The 21301-nt window shown below is 45.7% G+C and overlaps 10 protein-coding genes across 10 annotated transcripts; 3 read left to right on the top strand and 7 right to left on the bottom strand.

Annotated features, from left to right (window-relative positions):
• Positions 1 to 1858: 1858 nt before the first annotated feature.
• N7537_011616 (glycoside hydrolase family 11 protein) lies at positions 1859 to 2567 on the bottom strand (the record flags this gene model as incomplete). The annotated part of the gene is made up of 2 exons (XM_056902670.1): positions 1859 to 2258; positions 2311 to 2567. The coding sequence occupies 2 exons, from the start codon at positions 2565 to 2567 to the stop codon at positions 1859 to 1861; spliced, it is 657 nt and encodes a 218-aa protein (XP_056747957.1).
• Positions 2568 to 4503: 1936 nt separating this feature from the next.
• N7537_011615 (putative secretory lipase) lies at positions 4504 to 5880 on the bottom strand (the record flags this gene model as incomplete). Its single annotated transcript, XM_056902669.1, has 1 exon — positions 4504 to 5880. One exon carries the CDS (start codon positions 5878 to 5880, stop codon positions 4504 to 4506), a length of 1377 nt encoding a protein of 458 aa, XP_056747956.1.
• A 2088-nt stretch (positions 5881 to 7968) lies between these two features.
• On the top strand, positions 7969 to 8664 carry N7537_011614 (uncharacterized protein; the record flags this gene model as incomplete). The annotated part of the gene is made up of 1 exon (XM_056902668.1): positions 7969 to 8664. The coding sequence occupies one exon, from the start codon at positions 7969 to 7971 to the stop codon at positions 8662 to 8664; it is 696 nt and encodes a 231-aa protein (XP_056747955.1).
• A 2215-nt stretch (positions 8665 to 10879) lies between these two features.
• Positions 10880 to 12207, bottom strand: N7537_011613 (arsenic resistance protein; the record flags this gene model as incomplete). Its single annotated transcript, XM_056902667.1, has 4 exons — positions 10880 to 11527; positions 11593 to 11679; positions 11736 to 11878; positions 11934 to 12207. The coding sequence occupies 4 exons, from the start codon at positions 12205 to 12207 to the stop codon at positions 10880 to 10882; spliced, it is 1152 nt and encodes a 383-aa protein (XP_056747954.1).
• Positions 12208 to 12552: 345 nt separating this feature from the next.
• N7537_011612 (putative arsenate reductase (Arc2)) lies at positions 12553 to 13109 on the top strand (the record flags this gene model as incomplete). Its single annotated transcript, XM_056902666.1, has 3 exons — positions 12553 to 12705; positions 12760 to 12874; positions 12931 to 13109. 3 exons carry the CDS (start codon positions 12553 to 12555, stop codon positions 13107 to 13109), a joined length of 447 nt encoding a protein of 148 aa, XP_056747953.1.
• Positions 13110 to 13718: 609 nt separating this feature from the next.
• N7537_011611 (uncharacterized protein) lies at positions 13719 to 13970 on the bottom strand (the record flags this gene model as incomplete). Its single annotated transcript, XM_056902665.1, has 1 exon — positions 13719 to 13970. The coding sequence occupies one exon, from the start codon at positions 13968 to 13970 to the stop codon at positions 13719 to 13721; it is 252 nt and encodes an 83-aa protein (XP_056747952.1).
• A 432-nt stretch (positions 13971 to 14402) lies between these two features.
• On the top strand, positions 14403 to 15348 carry N7537_011610 (bZIP transcription factor; the record flags this gene model as incomplete). The annotated part of the gene is made up of 2 exons (XM_056902664.1): positions 14403 to 14523; positions 14594 to 15348. 2 exons carry the CDS (start codon positions 14403 to 14405, stop codon positions 15346 to 15348), a joined length of 876 nt encoding a protein of 291 aa, XP_056747951.1.
• Positions 15349 to 17694: 2346 nt separating this feature from the next.
• On the bottom strand, positions 17695 to 18674 carry N7537_011609 (uncharacterized protein; the record flags this gene model as incomplete). The annotated part of the gene is made up of 2 exons (XM_056902663.1): positions 17695 to 18470; positions 18533 to 18674. 2 exons carry the CDS (start codon positions 18672 to 18674, stop codon positions 17695 to 17697), a joined length of 918 nt encoding a protein of 305 aa, XP_056747950.1.
• Positions 18675 to 18971: 297 nt separating this feature from the next.
• On the bottom strand, positions 18972 to 19306 carry N7537_011608 (uncharacterized protein; the record flags this gene model as incomplete). The annotated part of the gene is made up of 2 exons (XM_056902662.1): positions 18972 to 19241; positions 19277 to 19306. 2 exons carry the CDS (start codon positions 19304 to 19306, stop codon positions 18972 to 18974), a joined length of 300 nt encoding a protein of 99 aa, XP_056747949.1.
• Positions 19307 to 19675: 369 nt separating this feature from the next.
• On the bottom strand, positions 19676 to 20109 carry N7537_011607 (uncharacterized protein; the record flags this gene model as incomplete). The annotated part of the gene is made up of 2 exons (XM_056902661.1): positions 19676 to 19783; positions 20038 to 20109. The coding sequence occupies 2 exons, from the start codon at positions 20107 to 20109 to the stop codon at positions 19676 to 19678; spliced, it is 180 nt and encodes a 59-aa protein (XP_056747948.1).
• Between the last annotated feature and the right edge of the window lie 1192 nt (positions 20110 to 21301).

Raw genomic sequence — 21301 nt, 5'->3', positions numbered from 1 at the left:
AGAGATGTCCTATCACTCCCAAACGCACCCCCGTTAGCTCAGTGGATGGGGGCTCCTAAGTCTAACTTGAGATACTGAGTGTGTATACCTAGGACTGGCTCTGGGCTTCATGACCCCAGGGCCAGTTCATAAGAGTCCCTACTCCCTCTTAAGGTTGCTTCATGAGTAGATGGAATGGTCGCCACACCCCTAGGGTAATTGACCGGGACTAAGTCCGAAGGGGGTGTTGCGGTCCCAACGGAGGCTGTTTGTGGGTTTGGGGGTCCCCTTTTTTTTCGATGTTGATATTACATACATTTCTCTGCTTTTGGATGACTCGTTTGATCAACAATAGAAGGGGAACTCTCAAGTTCTATCCCCAAACCATCTATACCATCCATCAATCTCTAACTGGCTAGGAACAACTTGTCAATACCTCACCGTGTCTCTTCTCTTTCTTGGTCGCTGTAAGTCTGACACCAACGTTTTCATAGAGAGTCACCCCATAGCTTCTCGCCTGCACCTACTCGCCCAGCCACATTACACCTTTATAGCTTCGATAATATCCTCATTTCTGTATCCTCCCCGAGTCTTCAATTCTCCGTTACATGGATTGTCACACCCAACTTGTGAATCACCACAGAAAAATGGGAAGGGACCTTGGAACTTCGAGATCGGCACCAACATCTTGACAGAGAGTAACTCCCCCATTTGCCGCAAATGCCTCTCTTGACTGCGATTGATTCATATCCGAGTTCGAAAGACCTCCCATTTCATTTCAGACTGCCCATCTTCTCTTGCATCTGCGTGCGGATGAAATGGGCAAATGGCTCTCAGGCATTGAAACCCCACGGAAAACTACGCGACTAACTCGAGAAAGACAACCTCACCCGTCTTTCAATTTCTCAAATACCTACCCCCTGACACACCGAACTGAGTCTTCCTTCCAAACCATATGCCTCGCATGACCACGCGAACAACTTCATGTCCACAGTTGCCTGGGGATTTTTGACACACAGCACAAACCGGGCAGGTTACATCTTACAACTAGGCGTCTGAGTGCCTGAACAAATACCCTTCGGCACTTCACAACTGCAACATCCTTGATAACCGACAACCTGGTCATTCTCGCTACGGCTTCATGATTGTGGTTATTGTGCTATCTCGCTCCCTGGTGTGATAGCTTTGTTCCTTTACTATCTACCCATCCATCGGTATTCAAATTTGTTCTTCTTTCTTTCATTCAATTTCCTATAACATTATTCCTATTTCTGTAGTCAGTTTTTCCTTTCATCCAAGGGGATGGAAAACCCCATTCTCTTACATCTACTCGGATTTTCGAGACCCACTTGATCATTACTAGGGTCCACTCCGTTGTCATTCCTATTTTAACAGCTATTCTAAATGTGAGCAGCTCAATATCTCTAATCTGCTGGCCGTGTGTTGATACTCGCAATGGAAGTCCTTCCTTGGCCTATAGGACTCGGTCATTGTGTATCCGCTACTGCTGCGATGCACCTTCAATTTCTCTATACCCGGACTGATTTTGCAGTCGAGCTAAATGAATGGAGATAGGCATGCAAGAATATATTTGGAGTTATATTGCGAGTTAAGAAGCGGCCTATATAAACTCCAGCACGGACCAAATGGAAGGTTTGTCATGATTTAGTCCAGGATGCCAGCCCCATAGTTTCAAAATAGTGTTCAAAAGCCCTGCTAATGAACACCCGTGAGTTATCAAAAAGTGACCAAAGCTCAAAGCCTGAAGAGCATGTGTCCCACCAAAAGCTCAACCAAAAGCACCCCCTCCCCCGACACAGTTTCGAAAGGCCCACTCAAGGCTGTCAGACCGAAGTCTCCTTGTCCCTCCGTCTGGCATTTACCAAACAGACATGCGAGCAGAACCACTGCTTGCGAATCCCTCGACAGAAAGAATCTGGTAGTCGTGCTGGCCAAGGTTCATTCCATGCGAAGCCCAAGCATTGAAGTGGTTGGCAGTGGTAACGGTTCCAGCAGAGCGCTTGTTGCGGCGGATTGACCAGTACTGCATGAAGGTTGTCGTACCTTCAATAGAGGGCTGGTTAACCTGCTGGTGGGTGTAGATGTCATAGACCGATCCATCGCTAGAGAAAGATCCCTTGTGGGTCATGCTTGAGCCGGGGTTGTATTCGCCGTAGTTCTCCAAGACGTAGTATTCGACGAGAGGACCCTTAGTCCAGCCATACACGGCAAGATAGGCATTTCCAGAGGGGTTGAAATTGCCAGCAAAGTGGATGTCGCTAATTGAACGTTAATAAATCACAAGTAGGTTGTTAGGTGAATTGATCTTACCGGTTAGTACCGGTGCTCCAGCCCTTGCCAGAGGTGAAATCACCGCAGTCTTTCCAAGACACATCGTATTCACCGTTCTTTCCGTTGTTGTACTGGACTTGGCCACCGCCGTTGGTCCAGAAGGAGTAGTGGTAGCCGTTGTTTTCTCCGGTCTGACTTGTGGTGAGAGCCCGCTCAGCCAGGTAAGAATCAGTAGGAGCTGCGAAGGTGCTGACGCAAGCGCAAGCTGCCAACATAAGAGTAGAGAAAGAGAACATCTTGAAGGAATGACTTGGTGAATTGAAGGAATGACTGAGCGAAAGACTGTGTTTGGAAAAGAGATTCTCAATGGGAAAAGTGACTCTTTTATAATATTTATGGACGGCAAGGTATGCTTTTCTTCAGCATTACAAATTGAAAATGTCTTGCTTCAATCTAAAGTAGTATTAAAGGATTTCCTCGCGTTAATTTCAAGCATCTGTAGCGGACCCGCATTTCCAGGGTCCTTATACCTTATTAAATGACGATCATCTAGGCCCATTATAGTAGTTCTAGAGGACTACTTAGTGACAGAATCAGAAGATTAAACCCATCCAAATTAATGAAACATTTCCCCTAGTAGTCTAACCAAGTTAACTTAGGTGCAAGGATGGTCTATCAAGGATGGTCAATTGGTGACCACAGTGACTTGGACACCCTAATTGGAGCTGAGTGGAGTCGTCTTAAAACGGATTCTGAGAAAAGAGGACATTAGACCTCTAAATCTTTTTTTTCATCTTTAATAAATATATGCAATACTGTTATGTACAGGAAACGTTCTTTTTACGCTACATCTTATATTAGTAGAGGAGTAGGGAAGGTATATGTGAAAAGGGAAGAAGAATTCTTCCATTGATGCGTTTCATTCAATATTTCCCATCGACCTGAACTATCTCGAACTGCCTGTTTCCATAGCACTAGGCAGCAACGCATTCGATAACGGGCCAGGTCTGTTAGGAGGCTTGAGGGAAGGTGAAAGGTTGCACTAGACAACGTGTTGCGGGACAGGACGGCAGTTGTGCGCCAAAAGGACAGCCTAGTCAGCCAACGGGAAGGGCATCCAGGCCACGATAGGCCTTGATGATGATCTGACTTCTTTTTGAAGCGATGTAATAATTTAGGGCTGTTTCACCATGAGACATTAATTTTCAACCATTCTCTGCTCAATGGTATTAGTATCTCTGCGCGAATTTCTCGTTGTGGAGACCTCGTATACAAAGTATGAGTCCACTTGAAGATCTCACCGGAACAGGATACGTGAACTTGAGGGTGTATTTAGGCTAATTCACCGGAATAGGATACGTGGACTTGAAGATGTATTAGGCAAAATCATAGTCTAAACGTATGCAGTGCTGAACTAGGCAAGTACAAGCGGGTTTATTGGAAACCCTTCATGTAAGGCTGATCTCGGTTGTCTCCACACGAAAGGGCCATTTACCCTTCTTTTATAAAAAGACTGACCTCGATCTTCTCGCCTCTTTGACGTAAGCCAAGTCTTAGATAACGCATTTAGCCACCACCACCGAGCCGCTATCTTCAAAACACATAGTAAATGCGACAAATTATAGCCTTATGTTTCAACCACCACAACTTAATTTAATTTTCGCTATAGGTAGATAGGCATTGATAAGAATTTTCAGTACAATATAGTAATTTTAGCGAAATTGAAAGCTTTTATCGTTGCCGTATTGAAAATTACGCCAGTAGGATCCAAAAAATATATATTGGTCTATTAGATCATCACATTCCTTAGAACTCCCTGAAGCAGCTCGGTAGTGAAATACGTTCAGTGTCCTTCCATTCTTCCATGTTAGACGACTAACCTTTGTATTGAACGTACCTATCGGAAAGTGGTGAAACATCTGAGAATAAGCATTTAGGCTAAGTTACTCTACGCAGATCTTTACACTAATAAAATAGGATTCTTTGTGAACATTGTTACTCTCAGTTGAAACCCAATAGGGGGAAGGCAGATAGCAGGAGAGAGTTCTTGATTTGAAGGAAGCAAAAGCCCTCAGATCTGACTAGCTAACTAACTAGCTAGAAAACAACATCCTGAGCTATTGACCTGAACCACCAGGCAGCAATATCAACCTCACTGCCTAAACATGCACCCATTCCAACACAGTTAAAATCCTAAGATTGGTAACAGATACCTGGCGCACAGGCAGTACTCTAGTTAACGGCGTCGCTCGGAGCATACATATTGATAGGGTCAAATGGTTGGATCGTCTTGTTACTGCATCTGCCGGTTGTCTTGACACCATCGAAACGATCGTCAATCCACTGAAGGAAACTGGGTGCGGAAGCAGAAATCACTGGGTCATGGTCAATGCCGCGATATGTTTGTAGGTAGATCTCATTTCCAGATTGACAGCTAGCATTATATGCGGCCTCAACCACTTGCGGAAGCACCGAAACGTCCGAAAGCCCCTGTACAATAAAGACAGGCTGGGGACTTTTGCCTTCGCCCTTAGTGGTGATGTTCTGCATTTTCTCCAAGGCAAAGTGAAGGCTTGGATCTGAGATGTTGACCACATTGGTAATATCAAGGTCCGCAACTAACGATCTCATTGACGCGTAGCATGCCTGAGTGAGTGTCGCAAGCTCAAGACGCTTCCGAAAATTAGGCTGTAGCCAAGTCTGGGGGTCTTTAGGGAGAGTGCTTCGCAAGCCGAGAGCGAGCCATCCAGCTTCCACAAGAACACCACGAGCTGAATCAACACCGGATGAAGATGAGCCCTTCATAGCAGCAAGTGCCATGTCTTGCATTTGAACTCCAGGTGCCTGAGCAACTGTACCAAGGTACTTTCCGAGCGAGAGGGGGTTTTTCTGCAGCAGAGAGCTCTCCGCAAGTGCCCAAGCTGCACCACCTCCTTCGGAATGGCCGACACTCATCCATTCGGGCGTGAGTGCGTGACCAAATAGCTTTCGAGCTGCAGCAACAGAGTAATACAAGTCATGAGCCTGTGCCGGTGAAGCTTGGTATTGATGGGCGGTATAGTTGTTCCCGAGGCCGGCATAGTCTGTGGCGATGACTGCATATCCACGTGAGACCAAGAAGGCCCAGCTGCCATACTCATAGAAGCTTGGCATAGCCGAAGGTGCACAGCCTCGAAACACTCCGGATGTTCCGTGACCATAGGCGATAGTAGGGTACACAAGGCCGTTTGACCTGCTGGCATAAGGAAACGCAATGAAACCGGTAACTGGAACCTTTCTGCCATAGAGATCCTGTGATACATATTGGAACCTGTAGGCAGTAACTCCCTTCGGGATATCATGGAGGAGAGTGGCATTGACTGACTCTAACTTGAGAGCATCGCCGGGCTTCGAGTTGGAAAAGTTACGGGCGGTCTCATAGAAACCCGCGTCATATATTGCGCCGTAGGAAGCGCTATCAACAGCTATACCTTCCTGAAAATTACTGTAGCAGGTTGAGTCACAACCGTATTTGCTAGCAATATTTTCAGAAACATTGAAGTTTGCGACTTGTATGGCCTGGATGGAGGGTATCAAAGCCAACAACAGAGTATAGAATTTGAAAGCCATATTGTAGAGAAAGGCCGATACCTTTGCTTAAGGAGGTTGTGAGCTTCTTGAAAGAAAACGAATGCAGGGCGTAAGGACTCCTACAATTCCCTCTTTATAGAGATCTAAGAGGTTACTTAACTATGATAGTAAAACACAATAAGAATATGCTATTCGACTTGCAAGTTATATCATAATTCCTCCTATATTGTAATTGCTCAGCCATAATAAATACGCGGTTATAGTAATCTTTGCGAGTGGAAGCTAATTAATGTCTTGGCGTGATATTCGGAATCGATGCTGCGAAAGTGGATCCCACTAGTGGCATTGTTTACGGGTAAAGTATGCCATCCGAAGTTAACTCTATAATGCCCACCGCTTTTTTCACCGCCCCATCGAAGCCTGTATCTGTATACCGGTAATTCCAATTCTAATTTCTCTTTTATTTCTATACCTATATACTTCATAATTACCTGCATACGTTATAAGTTATAATGATGCGACCAACCATTGAGATATATTATTTCCAGTTCCCCGCAACGTAGTTTTCGATACCATAACAATACGGGTTTTAGATTTCTTTAAAATTGATATATAGCGTTGAAAAGCCTTATCAACAGCTATCGACAAACAATAAGATGAAATAAAACGTGGTTGTTAAGATATCAGTGTAGAATATATCGCATTTAGTATGGTGTTTCAGGGTGGCTAGCTCGCATGTGTGGCTAGCTCGCATGTGAAACACGTTAGTTAACTAGTTAACTAGTTTATTGAAGTTGAGTACATAGTAGGAATAGGGTATTTTACCTAGAAAATACTATACAAAAGTGTATATTACAGCTTGTCATCGAGGTCTGCATAGATTGTTGAAAAAAGGGGGTTTGTCATTTTAGATAGTTAGAGTTAACAACATCGGTCGTCTATACCATACATTATTCGTATACCAGCTTTCTATCATAGAGGCAAAAAGACTGCATACTACACTTTCAACATAATACTTGTAAAGTGAAAGTGGATCTAAAATTCTGCCCCGCAATATAAACCAATGAGAAAGTTAAAGTTCGGAAAGCATCTGATTCATGTTTCACTATTAATATTTTTGGCGCTAGGCGATATTAGGCAATATCCTTGCGAAAGTGGATTCAAGTGCGGTGCTGATCTTCTCACTTGTGCACCTTGTCCGTGAAACACATTCTTTCGTACATCGGTCGACAAGAACCCGCCCCGTGTGGATAATCAAAGAATTGTGACTAGGCAACCACCTATTGACGCATAGATGAAACCTTCCTGGCAAAAGTCCTTTTCCTACGTGTAACACAAAGACTGTGGCAAGATGCCGTGCGGGCCTAGGGACAGACGCCTCCTCGGCTACCGGTGCCAACGCTGTCGAAGAGATCACATCAAGGTATGAATCGCCTACTTTTAGCTACATAAAATATACTAATCGTGTCATCTAGTGTGATGGCTTAATGCCATGTACTGCCTGCAAGCAAAAGGGAACTTCTTGCAATTCGACATCTGTGCCAAAGGCAGAGTTTCAAATGATACAAAGCTACCAAAAGGTTGGTTGGGCTATAGGCAGGAGTCCTCTCGCCACCATATCAGAGCTTTACAAGCATGCATTCTTCTTTGCCGTGGGCTCATCTCCAATTTTAACCACCGTATTCGCGGCGGATTGTTTGATGCCTCTGTTACATGATAATGTGCTCGTGCAAGACACTGTGTCCTTACTGGGCGGATATTATGCCTTGAAGAACCCACAGTTACTCTCGGTCTCACAGAAAGACAAGAGCAGCCTGTTTCGCTCGCTACAGAGTTTGCGAAACTCTGTTGCAGCAGAAATCCAACCGATGGAAAATACCGATTGCCCTTGCCCTCCGGTGATTTTGATATGCGCTTTGCTACTAAGTTTTGTCGAGGTAAATTATTCCCAATACTCAATTGTGTATGTGGCTTGAAGCTGATAGACCGGGTTAGCTACTGGTGGACCATTCTGGGCAGCTATGGAATTCCTGGGTTTGCCAGCTTTACGCTTTTGATAGATGGCACCAAGGATTAAGTAGCTCACAAAGCTCGCTTGGGAAGTCAATGAGCACACTTGCCCGAATTATGAATGCCTTGAGAGCCATCTGTCTCCCACAAGACCCAAATGCCGACGTGTCTAGTCAATTACCTTTCCTTGGGTCCAGGAAGCTTTTGCTTACCAAGGAAGGTGCTACCTTGGCACAATGTCAGGACAAGCTTCTTGATCGCTTGGCTCTAGACCTCGAGATGTGGGCTCAGTTACAATGGTGGGCTATAGAATGGAAAACACTGACTAGCCCGTCCAGGCTACCACAAACTGACGATAAAACACATAAGATTGAAAGCGATGTCTGTGGAATCAATATAACCTGCATTGCCTCCCAGTTTCAACGCGATATGATTGCCTGCGTCCTTTGGTATCAACGCCAGGAATTAGGGACATTTGGGAACGCCATGCTCACTCTCTATCAATCTGCGGCAATCGAGATCTCACATATTTTCTCAGATCCATGCTGGCTGTCTTTAGAATGTGAACTGCCGATTATGCCACTTCAGCTGAGTTACGAGCAAGCAAGCTCTGCATTGAATCATGCTGAAAGTTCTCTCCAACATCTCCACCTCGAGGCTATAATTTATGTACCCGTTCTGTACGCCATTGGAATGGAAATGGCACGCAAGTCGGACAGAGATCGGATCTTGAAATTTATTAGCAATATTGAAAGAAAGGGGTTTTCGGTCACAAAGCAAGTCATTGTGGCTATCAAACAGGACTGGCACTAAATGAATGACAACCTCAAGCAATGGACCCACAGCGATGGATCCATTCGTCTAATAGCTGTCAGTCCACCCGGAAAGGAATTGGCGAGGGTAGAGTGCAGCTACCTCTTACTTAACATTGTTATCACATTGCCTGTGTAGTGTGATTTCATGAAAGTGCTCACGCAGACGGAAGACAGAACTGGAGTCACATCCTTTCTCAATGTTCTACCGTCCTCTTACCTCTCGCTGCTTGAAAAGTTGGGCCAACTACCCTGGTTTTCATGCACAATTGCACCTCTTTGCTAATGGAATATGCCCACGGACCGCGAGAATAATCGTCAGTGAAGGTGATCACGTACCTAGAACCATCTTTGGCAACGGGAATTTCCATGATGTCCGAATGGATCATTTCGAATATTCTCGTTAAATGCAGACGTGGCCGTCTTGCGCGGGAGTTCCTCTTCTGATGTTGCTTTCCCGCCATGCACGCCGAGCACTGCTGCGTTGCCAGCAGCTCGGCCCTCATTAGCGGTCGGTACCGGGTGCCGGTTGGCTGAAGGACCACACCCAAGTCTCCACGGTTCAGATATCCTATCCGAGTGTGCCACAGCGCTTCGGTGGCCAAATCTACCCCTCTATACATATCCCCTCCGAGTACCACAGCTTCACCACCGGTTTCAGAGGTTGACGCTGCACATTCTTTAAAACAACCCAAACAATTTTGAGTATGAGAAGTACCTCTCCGAGGCGGGATTCAAAGGTATTTGTCGGGATGTGATTGTGCTTCGTGCGTTTCGCTCACCATCCATTTCCCCTCAGATATCGTGATTGTCGACACCCACCGTAACACCAACGTTTACAATGATTTGGTTCAGGGTCAGATGCATCTTGGAGAGACGAACGAGCGATCGGAATCATCTGGTTGCTGTGGAGGAGCACAAAGAAAGAATGATGCTGGAGGCTTGCTTGGAGTGTGACTTTAATGAATGGGCTGGTGAGATCACAAGGCTTTTCGATTGCTGAAACTAATACTGATTTACATACAGGGTCGTTTCAAATTTGTGCAGTCAAGCAGTAGAAAGAATGCCGCATATTAGTGGAAATTAAATCAACCTATCTCAAGATATTTCCGTCAAAACCTTAAGAAGCAATTGATTATCCACCCTGCATCCCTCCAGCGGACTGTTCCCTTGTTTGAAACCACGCTCCATCCGAAAATACAAGACATCCAATTCCACGCCTTTGGTATTGCATTGGATGACCCATTGACATGCCAAAGAGCACAGAGTTGTATTTATATTACTCGGAGCGCTTGTCTCAGTGGGCTCCTGAGTCCTTTGATCCGGGCTAGACTCAAGATTCGGTTCTGTCGGATCTGCTAAGAGAGTATCCAAATTGGTCAGATTATTGTCCTCATTCGATAATAACGGAATATTGAAATCAAGTCCCATGTCAGGCAATAGACCCGACAAATCCCATTGCTCCCAGAATGACAAGGGAGTTGGGTTTTCCATAGATTGGCGAGTCTCCATGCTACTAGCAACCGAGCCCATGATCTTGAAATAGTTAGAAACTGAAGATAATGATTTATTAACCTGGTGACCCTACGGCTGATACCATGTTGGGTTCGCTGTCGTGAATGCTCCCTGGAGGTGGGCCTACAGAGTCGAAGTTGAAGCCCAGGGTAGCCAGTAACCCTCTCATCCAGGCATTTTCGGACTGCAACTTATCAAATGTCGATAGCGATGGGGGAGGTGTTGATGCAATTAAGTCGTCGTATCTCTTTGCTTTTTCCTCTAAGTCCCAAATATAGTCTAGGCGTTTTGCCCTTGAGCGCCGTTGATTATTGCGAATGCGGGTGAGATCTTCGCTCTACATGAGTAGAACATGAGTAAAAAGAAATCATAAATATATATATGGGATGAGTCATAGGTAACCGACCTTGGTCTTGGTTTTTGTGCGAGGCATAGTTAAAGTTGGGCTCAAGAATCTTCGTAACGAAAGGGCTTTGTAAGAGCTAACACCTGTTGGGGAGAGAGATGAAGTTGAAGATATCTATGTATTCAACCCTGGAAACATTATGATATTACGTGAAAAGGAGGTGGAGAGAGCAGCGGAGGGGGAAGTCGGTGCTGTCCAATGGAATGAAAGTGGCATGTCACTGATTAAACTGCCCGCCTAGGGCTGGTTCTTCAAATAATTATTGATAGTCTAACTATAGTCTACATTTTTTGTTTTAGTCATCCCATCCAACTCGTCTTGCTATCAATTTGACAGCATATACCAGACCCAACAGAACAGGAACCTCGATGAGAGGCCCAACAGTCGCAGCAAGTGCCTGGTTGCTATCCGCGCCAAACATTGCTACCGCAACAGCAATGGCCAATTCAAAATTGTTGCTGGCAGCCGTGAAGCTCTGTACAGTGGCCAGCCTATAACCGAATCCTAATTTGTACGCGACAAGGAGGGTCGCAAAGAAGATGATCAGGAAATAAACGATGAGCGGCGCTGCGACTCGGACCACAGAGACGATTTGGTGGACCACATGGCGGCCTTGTGAGGCGAATAGCACAAGGATGGTGAATAGCAGGCCGATGAGAGACCATGGGCTAAGCCATTTCAGAAACGTCTCATCGTACCATTTTGCAGAAATTCGTCGGAGCACGAAACGCGTGAGGATTGCGGCTCCTAGAGGTATTCCAAGAAACACCGCAACACTCTGGGCGGCTGTGGAATATTCGAAAGTGACTGGATCGCCACTGATGACGCTGATGAAGAATACCCCCATTGGAGCGAAAAGAACCATCTGCAGAACCGAGTTGAGAGCGACGAGGATGGCACAATATTCATTATCGCCTCCGGCTAGCCCTGTCCAAACTAGTACCTGATAGAAGAAGGAGTTAGCATAATCTCGTTTCCAAGGGCGAGTTGCTGAGTGTTTAGACCTACCATAGCAATGCACCGTGCCAACCCAACAATGATCAGTCCCTGTCGCAATTCTGGCTCGTCGGGCAAAAACGCCCAAGCCAACGCCAGCTAATGGATCCAAGTCAGTGATAAAGTTTGCGCCACGGAAGTGTTGCATGACAAACCATAAGAAAAGGAGCAATAATCCAATTAAGAACAATACTGAAGGCCATCTGGATCCAAATATCCTTCGCTCGGAAAACATGATGCAGGGATTCGAACCGAATCTTGCATAGTATAGGGTACATCATGACGAGAAGACCCACGGCTAAAACATCCAGTCAGTAAGGACCACAAGAGCGTTGGGAGTTGGTTGTATGTACCGATTGGAACAGAGACTCCTACAAACTTTCCTCTTTGTAGGGCAGGACCTGTGCTTGGGACAAAGTTTCCCAGGATGATTCCAATTGCCATAGCAAGAAAAATCCATACTGCCAAGAATCGATCGAGAAGACCGAGACTTGAGAACATAGACTGTTTCTTCGATGGCTCATCCGGAGAAAAGGTTTCATTCTGCTTTTCAATGTCGCATCCTTTTGTTTGGTCATCTGGAGGACTGGAGGCATGTGAACAGGTCTGTGAGCGTATTGATGGCATAGTAAATAATCGAAATTACGCGATTAATGACTTATTCCGCAGACAATTGTTGGAAGTCAATGAACGTACCAGACAGCAGAGCATATTGCATATTTTATATTCGTCCACAGATCTCTGGAAACTAAACGGTGAGGATATGTCACTGGCGGGCGCTGATTGGCCGAAGAATCAGACTATGGAATTCCAAGGGTCCACCTCCTGTTTGTCACCTGAAAAGTCTCAACCAATCAGAATGCGAGAGTGACATTCCTTCCTAGGCGGGGTATTCGGGGTGTTCTACTTGTAGAACAGTCTGAGACGTGTTGAATCTCGCGATTCTTAATTTCAGTATTTGTCTTAACCACCATGTCAGCCGAGCTTCCATGGCATGCTGCATATCCTGCACCAAGGGGTGCAGCACTCTCCATATCACGAGAAGAGCTATTGCAATGGATTCGAGAGGGTAAGCAAGCAGGCAAAGACTTTTTACTTGTTGACTTGCGTCGCACAGACTATGAGGTACGGGTAGTTTGGAACAAAAAGTGACATTTTCATGCGCTGATGTGCCAAAAGGGAGGAACGATCCAAGGGTCATTGAACTTGCCAGCTCAGAGTTTATATCCCACGATCCCAACATTATATTCTCTTGTATCGAACAGCAGCGTGAAATATGTGATTTGGTATTGTGGTGAGATAATAAAAATGATACCAACCTTTTAAATGCGAATGCTGATCTGCATTCAGGGTCATCTGCCGGCCGAGGTACTCGTGCATCGGGATGGTTTGCGGATTACCTCGAAGATAAACAGGACACAGAGGTCAAGAGCTTGGTTCTCTCGGGGGGCATTAAAGGATGGGCTGCGGCCGGTCCGGATTATACATCCTTGATGGATGGATATGATGCCTCTGTCTGGACAAAATAGAAGTATTCAGTCAACATAATCAATTGAATGATACGATGTTTGGTACCAAATTCCAATATTAAATAAGGATCTCAAACCAGCCGATTCACCAAGAAAATTCCCTCGACTATTATGAGATGCTTGAGAACATCGCCCAATCAGGTAGGCTCCACGGCCCGTCTCGACGCCATATGTATACATTACCGGCTACGGGACCACGGTCCAAAGGTTGTCAGACAGTATTTGATAATCCCTGGTATGGATTTGATTTATTATTCTGGATATAAATGCAAGTCCCTCTACGATGCGAAGAGTGGTAATCAAGAGTATAGTTAAGCTCATAATTAAACTAGTGGGGCCCGCCCATGAACAACCCTATACAGAGCCTCAATTCAAATTACTTCGGAATGCCTAATCAAAGAGGGGTAGTGTTCTGCATGTATGCAGGATTTAAGATCAACCAGGGTGTCTTTGGAGCTTTTGGTGTCCGGGAAGGCTGTTATTCATTTCCCCAAAGGTCGCCCGCTGCTGCACTTCGTGAAGTTGTTCTTCGGGATGTTAGTAACTTGACTGATCCTATAAACAAGAAATACGAAGGGTACTGGGACCAGTTACCTGTGTTCAAACCATTCAATTGTTGCCGAGTTGAGGCTGCGAATGTGCTCTAGAGATGTTCTTATCTAGGGATTCGTGCCGTGCTTCTTCCTCTTCAGTTGTGGGCTCAACCGGACCCGGAGCAGCAACCTCACTCAAAGTGCCATAATAATCATCCTCCGTATTGCCATCTCCAGTATTTGTGCGTGGCTCGCTTATTGGTGGGGGACCTGAATCTTTCTTACGGCCACAGGTAAGTATATGGCGGAATTTGGAGGCAAGTGTCATATTCTATCCCGCAATAAATGAGACGAAGACTGGAAATTCCGTATGTGCGAGAGAATTATTTCAATAGACGTCCGATATTTCGAAGAAGTTGGAGACTATTATTCTTCTAGGTGTTTAGCCACTGAGCTACGTCATGAATATGAAGGGGTGAAGAGATTATCGGACGGGTTTCCGAGTTGCCCAGGGAGTTAGTAAGATAATTAAAATTGTATCCATATGTGTGATTTCTCACTCGATCGAAAAGTTAAGATGGGTGGACCGGCTCTAAAATGTTTGATATGTTGCAGTATGTCCTCCAGTTACGCTGTCGCGCTTATTCGGGGCTAACGCTAACTCCGAACTTGGCATTCGACCACCTCCCGTCCAAATTTCACACGTCTCACGTCTCACCACGTCGTCCCCTCAACTACAGTTCAGCTACAGCTTTTTAATATGACTGCCCAAGTTGATCACCGGCCAGCTCCCGACCAAACTACCTCAAATAATTCGAGGGACGTGTTGGATCCCGCATCTCGAAGACGACTCCAAAATCGCCTCAACCAACGTGCGAGCAGTAGGTGGCACTCTTATTCGCCACATCCGGCCTTTCAGCTATCAAATGTTCAGACTAACATTATATACAGGAAAAAGAAAGGTGTTAGAGTCTAAAGGTCAACACAAAACGCCAGATAGGAAATGGATTGTCTATGTCGATGGTTCAAGCATCCCAAAAAGAAACACATCTACAGAAGAAGAAGCAACAAGCCATAAAGTTACTCAGTCACCGTTGTCTCTCAACCAAAATGAAGAATATCTATCTTTCTTCAACCCTTCTCAGCGCGTTGAGTTTATGGACACACTTTTCGAAAAAGCTTTGCATATGATCGGGAACCCGGTTCTCTCACGCAATCCCACTTATTCTGACGCCCAGTTCAATCTATTTCGCGCTATGTCAATCAACGCCAATCTGCTGGGCCTCACATTTGATCTTCTCAATGAAGACCTTGCGTCGCAGTTCAATCTCGCCGGACCATTGATGTCGGCGGTACATCTCCCAGCAAGCCTGTTTCCATCCCAGAACCAAAGGAAGATAATCCACCACCCCTGGATTGATTTAATTCCAATTTTGTCTCTGCGGGAAGCTCTTTTGATCAGGGCAGATGTAATTGACGAAGATGAACTATGCGGCGACGTTTATGGAGCTTGTGGTTCGTCGCAAGAAATCGGGATTGGGATGCGCGTTTGGGGCGAAGCTTGGGATCCATTTGCTTATGAGATCTCAGAGATGATACTCAAGAAATGGAGATGGATAGCAACAGATTGTCCTGACGTAGTCAAATCTTCTAATTACTGGAGGAGGCAGCGAGGGGAGAAGCCAATCGTGTTTGAGATTGAGTGACATTTTAACCTATATATAATAAACACACCAAACTCTTCTCAACTTCAAATTCCTTATAGAGAAAATTTCTCTTAGGTCAGGGTCTCGCTGAGTTCCCAAAGTTTGGCCCACTTGCCTTCGTCGTTGATATGGGTGTGCAATTCGAGACTGCAACCTGGCTGAGGTGTGAGCCGCTGTGCTCTGGATACGGGCATGATTGGTAAAAGAAACTCGAGATTCAGGCTGGGCAAGGTATTCTACTTACCTGCGATGGTAAGGTCAATCATTCCCATGATGACGGTAGCGGCTCCTTCTGAGGTAGTAGTCCACGGGGGAATTTCGATTGGCTCTCCATCCATGTCAACCATGGCTAAAGAGGCCGGCTAAGAATAAATGAGACAATCAAGAGGGCTACACATACCTCCGGCATTTTTCCATTCGGCGACCTGGTCCGAAAATTCGGGAGGGCAATGTCGTTGCAGACAAGTTTGAACAGCTAATGTTTGCCAGGTACATCCATCGAATCGGAGGAAGAACCAAGGCGTACCACCAAGATCAATACTGAAAACATGAATTTTCTCGCTCTTCAACTTCTGACCCAGTCTCTTGGCAAACATAACCCTCGCAGCGTTCGACTAGCCATATGCGACCATAGGGTCGTATGCTTGGTCATCCTACAAGGAAGCAGAATGTCAGCGCTGCTAAATATAGTCCGTGAATCAAACTCACATTGAAATTAAAGTCATCGAAGTGCATCTTCCCTTGTTTGACTATGGCCGAAGCTATGATAACCACAGACAAATCGGGTCCTGCAGCACAGATCTTCGGCAGAAGCAACTTCACAAGTAAGAAGTTCGACAGGTAGTTGACTCCCATTTGGCTCTTAAGCCCATATTTTGTCTTGCTGAAAGGCGGGAACATTTACACCGGCGACGCAGACAAAGGGGTCGATGTGAGACACATCTTTCAGGTCCCCGGCAGCATTTCGCACGGCGTTCAAGTCACTCAGGTTCAAGTTGGGAAAGCGAGTTTCCACATTTGGCTTGGTTGACTTAATCCTTTCTCTAACTCTTGCCATCCTTGACTTTCGGCATGGGCGCTCAGGATGAATAGCTTGGGATCGGCAGCGGAAAGTTGAAGTGCAAGTTCGCCTGCAGTGGAGTCGTCGAAACGCCAGTGATGAGCACTACGAAAGGAAGACGCTTCATCAGCACCATAAACTTTTATAGATGATAGGAATTTAGACTTACCTGTCTTTCCAGCAAGGGCCTTGCCATACTTCTCTTGAACGATCTCAGAGCGGAGTACTTGATTGTTGGATTTATTGGGTGAAGGTGTTCGAGGATAAAGATTTAGAGTAATGGAGAAAGCAAAGGAGATTTGATTTATCTATCGTCCATTTCAATGAGATGCAATGGTCCGCTTTATATTCCTCTCGGTAATAATGGGAATAAGTGCCTTTCAAATGTATTGCTGGTATAGTTCGGAAGGACCAACCAGCGTCCAAGGACCCCACTAGAGCCCATGCCTTACCATATCGGGTTAGCCTAATGTCATCAAGTATCAAGTCCATCAGGTTGTTTCTTCAATAATTTTTGATGAGTAAGTAGAAAATGATGGAATATAGTAGGAATATACTTTCTTAAACCTATCAAGGAGTTAAGATGAAAACTCCGTTAGTTCCTACAAGCCATGCCTTGGGCGGGGGAGATCACGTCCATAAAGGATGATAGACCACTCAATTGTACTTCATCATATATCATAGTAATCCCCATGTAGACGATAGGCCCCTTCTTGAAAATAATCGAACCAAAGGATGTCCCAATTGAGAGGATATACGCGGCCAAGGCGTACGCACAAAGCCGCCTTGGTCGCACAGGTGGGATTCCCATCTTCATTGTGCAACTGCAAATGGATCACTCTTTCAGTCATGTTCTCGGTCAAACATAGAATACCACCCCATCTGGAGAACCCTCAAGGGGAGCAACCGCATATTTGGCCGAGTGGAAGGGTGAAAGTGCTGTAGTCGAAGTTCTCCGGTCATTGCCTTTCGTGGGCAGTTACTGACGGCTCCCTCGTTTCAGACGGATATAGGCGTCATTACTGGGCTTTTCCAGTGGAATGGTTGGTAAAAAAGGGGGCTCAGATTCTATTAGGTAAAATAGAATCTGAGCCCGTTAAGAATTCTTTTAGGTGACGAAATATGGTAAATGTGATTATTAGATTCCAACAGGAGGCTAAACCAGAGCTACCGGCCCAATTGTCTACACGTATCTAATACATTGCGCCAAACCAAATAAGACAAGCAAGGTCATCACACATATCAGCGGACAAACATGGAAGCAGCAGAACCCATGACAGTCTGCTCTAGAACCACATGATGCCTGCAACAAGACCGATAACAACAGCCATGCAGCTTCCATGGAGTTCCTGCGAGTGCCGACCGGCGGCAGCATCGGTGGAATCCTCAGCGCCAACTGTTTGTTGGTGCGGTGCTTGCTCGGATGGGGTGAATGAATCTTGATCTGAGGCGGCGTTGGGAATTGTGGGGTTGGGTATTAATGATGTGGGAGCCCCTGTGATCCACTCCGGGAGGGAGATCGATTTCGCATAATTTGCTCCGTGGAGTCTGACGCGTTTTCCAAAATCAATGGTGATATGGCAGGCCTGCTGACACATATCGCGGAGGTAGGCAGGAAAGGGCAGTAGTGGCTCCTGGATGGTGTCGGAGGAATTATTATATGACGGCATGCTTGGTGGGGAATTGTTTTCGGATGTTGGGAGAGATTCGTTCATGGAGATGGTAGGATATGGATGCATCGAGTGTGCAACTAGGCTGCGGTTGGAGAATGACGTGAGGAACGGGTAGTCGTCTAATTGCTGAATGAAGTAGGTTCTGAATGCGCGGGCTTTGCGACTGAATGAAAATGAGGATTCGCGCGTGAACGATGAAAGTCGACTTTTATTTGCGATGCTCGTTTCGCCGGCTGGGACCACAGCGGCACTGCCAATGCGTGCGGTAAACGGTGGGCGATTTCCTCGCGATCGATGTGACGCTGTAAGAATCCATGATTTGTGAGGCTCGTTGAGGGTGTGTGCTTTCGGTGCTAATTCAGTGACACTATCTTGAAGGAGAGGGATCTCTGGAAAGTCAATTGGTTAGTTAACTCGAATGAACTTGAGCTTGGTAGGAATGGGGACATACGACGAGCTGCACCGGTGTAGAAGCTGAAGTCTGCAAACTTGGAGTGATACAGATTCGGTAGTGATGGCACCAACGTGAGCAGCGAGAACACAATCAGGATCAGGAGTGGGAGAGCGCCAGGTTTATCCAAGCCGGACCACATTGTCCCTGCTCCCTGACTCCGTCCGGGAGCTTCCAAAAGGTGTGTTAAGGTGCAGGCTTCACGGGAATTGGGGAGTATTAAGTAAAAATGTCAATTTCAAGGCCATGGAGGGAATAAGCTCGGGGGTTTCGCGTTTCAATGCAACTTCCGTGGGATGCAGCGTTTCTGCAGAGTAACGCGCCAACGCGTAGGAGGGGCTGATATATTTGAAATGTCACCGAGAAGATGTGTAGGCGCTGAGGTGAAGAGAAAAGAGAGGAAATTAGAGATGCGGTGGATTCAAGTGGATTCGACGGGTTAATAGTCGAATGAAATGCGATAAGGAGCCCTCGGGGTAGGTGGATGCGATTTCTTAGCCGCTCTTTTTTTTTCGAGTCTCGCACAGACTGAGAGTATGACGTCGATGACCGTTGTACAATAACTTGGACTTATTCGAAATATTGTCGTTTGATCTGAAGTGTACAGAATCCCCTCTATACTCAACCGTTGAAGAATGTTTCCCACGTTGGCCCCCTTTTGACAGGAAGTTTTCCCTTCCAAAAATGTTGGCCTAAGGCACCACTGTCCCTGGCAACGGGTCGATCACTTCAAAACAGGAAAACCGGATTTTCCAACTTCACTTCCCTGGTCATTTCAGGCTTATTTCAGCCCTAGTCGATCAGGCTATTTATTATTTTTTGCAATACCCCTCATACATGCTATGATATGAGCCCAGTCCATCGCCCGAGGCAACCGGTTAATACTCCACTCCCGTCACAACTCTATGGATATCTTGAGTGAGTAGCGCAGCTGTTATCTTACAATAACAAACGAGGAGCCTTCTAAGGTTACTTCACCGTGTCACTAAGTGACCAGCGTCCCACATGGTTTAGGATATATAGAGTAATCATTCTGGATTTACCCCACAGGGTGTCTATCTTACTTTAGAGCATAATGTGAAAGCGTAATGGCGGTCACCACCTGCCCGAAGTGTTCTCAGCTTAGTTTCATCATGGCGATGTTCACATCGTCGCTGCTTCATCCGGGTCCTTATATGGCTTCAGAGCCAATGGGTGGAAGTTAATTGCATCGGTTTTGATGAATTGTTCTTCGGCCTCGTCGTACGAGGTCTTTACCATATTTTTATATGCTTCTGTTAGCCGAGGATTAGATAGTTGGAAGGGCAATCTGCACACATAATGGTCCTGATATCCGGATTTGCCTGGGTCCAGACGATATATATGTTATGTGAGATAGCTCTCAAATGTCTTTTTAAACGTACACGGAGGCAAAATGAATAAAGCGTACAGAGAACCTTTTTACGTATAGCCAAAAATAATCACTGTGTATTCTTTGCAGGAGCTTTACTCTTCACCTGATATACCGTTTGATCCAAGTGTAGAAAATCACCAAGTCCCTTGGTAGATTCAACAACGTTCTCCCACGTTGTTCGCATTTTAACAGTTCGGAGTTTTCCCCGACTCGAATATTGGCCGTCAATATCCCTAGCCACATCGTGTCGACCACCCTAAAATAGGAAAACCAGGATTTTGTCTCGAGTTTCCCTGATTTATCCCAGGCGGCTTCATCATCATATTTATTCATGCAATATTAGCTTCGAGTTTACACTTCCCATGCACGATGTGATGTGAGCCAAGCTCATCGCTCGAGGCAACCACCGACGGACAATAATAGCAACAGATCAGCATCATGATCCACCACGTGCACAACCCTACTGATATCATTTGACACTCATTCAATCATCTATGCCTGGCCAATGGAGTACGCTATGTCTTCCCCTTATGTTCCTATTTAGGGCTGTTGCCTCTCGTACATCGCCGAACATTCCTTCTTTGGTGTACTGTCTAAAATTGGGTAAGACAGCGGACCAAAGAATACGTGGTGCACAACCTTGGAATGGAGAATGGATGACAGAGAATAATATTATAACAATGGTTTACCCATGCACTATAGCCAGCTTGGTGACATGCTGAAAGGATAAACAAATTAGTAATGATTCATTCAGATTCTGGGATATACACCATTACCCACTGGGGTCGCAAAACTGGAGTAACCCCAGCACATCAGTTCCTTCATCTATATCCACGTTCGTATAGACATTTCCACGTTTATATTTAGCCTGAACTACACCAACTTATCCCAACCCTCGCCCATACAACATGATAAGTTATAACTAGTATCAAGGGTGCCGACAAATTCCTTGCATTGAGAACTGCGTTTATAGCGACGATGAACTGCTTACAAAGGACCATTTCGAAGTCCTTGTCTTCCATTTCATTCCACACAGCGAAAAGAAGGAGCACCAAATTGAGGCCCTTAGCCGAGTATCCGGGGGGATGTTGAAGCTTAGCCCATTTCCGGATTCTCTACCTGGAAAAAAGAAGGAAAAGGTACCATGCCAACCCTAAAGTAGGAATGGCAACCAGACGAAAGAGTTGAATTGAAGGCTGCACAACCAGAACGGGTTTTGGGTGCGCTGTACCACTAATACAAGGAGCAAGCGTGGATGAAACTTGCATAAGATGTCGCTCGGTTGCTTTCGGATCTCAGATCGAGTCACTGTGTGGTGGCATTTCTTTAATATCCGATGTCTAAACCCAGGCCCACGATCTCAGGGTATCTCAAGG

Source organism: Penicillium hordei (genome assembly GCF_028827395.1).
Source record: "Penicillium hordei strain IBT 12815 chromosome Unknown utg000006l_segment0_segment0, whole genome shotgun sequence".
In the NCBI taxonomy this organism is placed as follows: Eukaryota; Fungi; Ascomycota; class Eurotiomycetes; order Eurotiales; family Aspergillaceae; genus Penicillium; species Penicillium hordei.
Note: the sequence above shows the minus strand (reverse complement) of the source record. Positions and strands in the feature narration are given on the sequence as shown.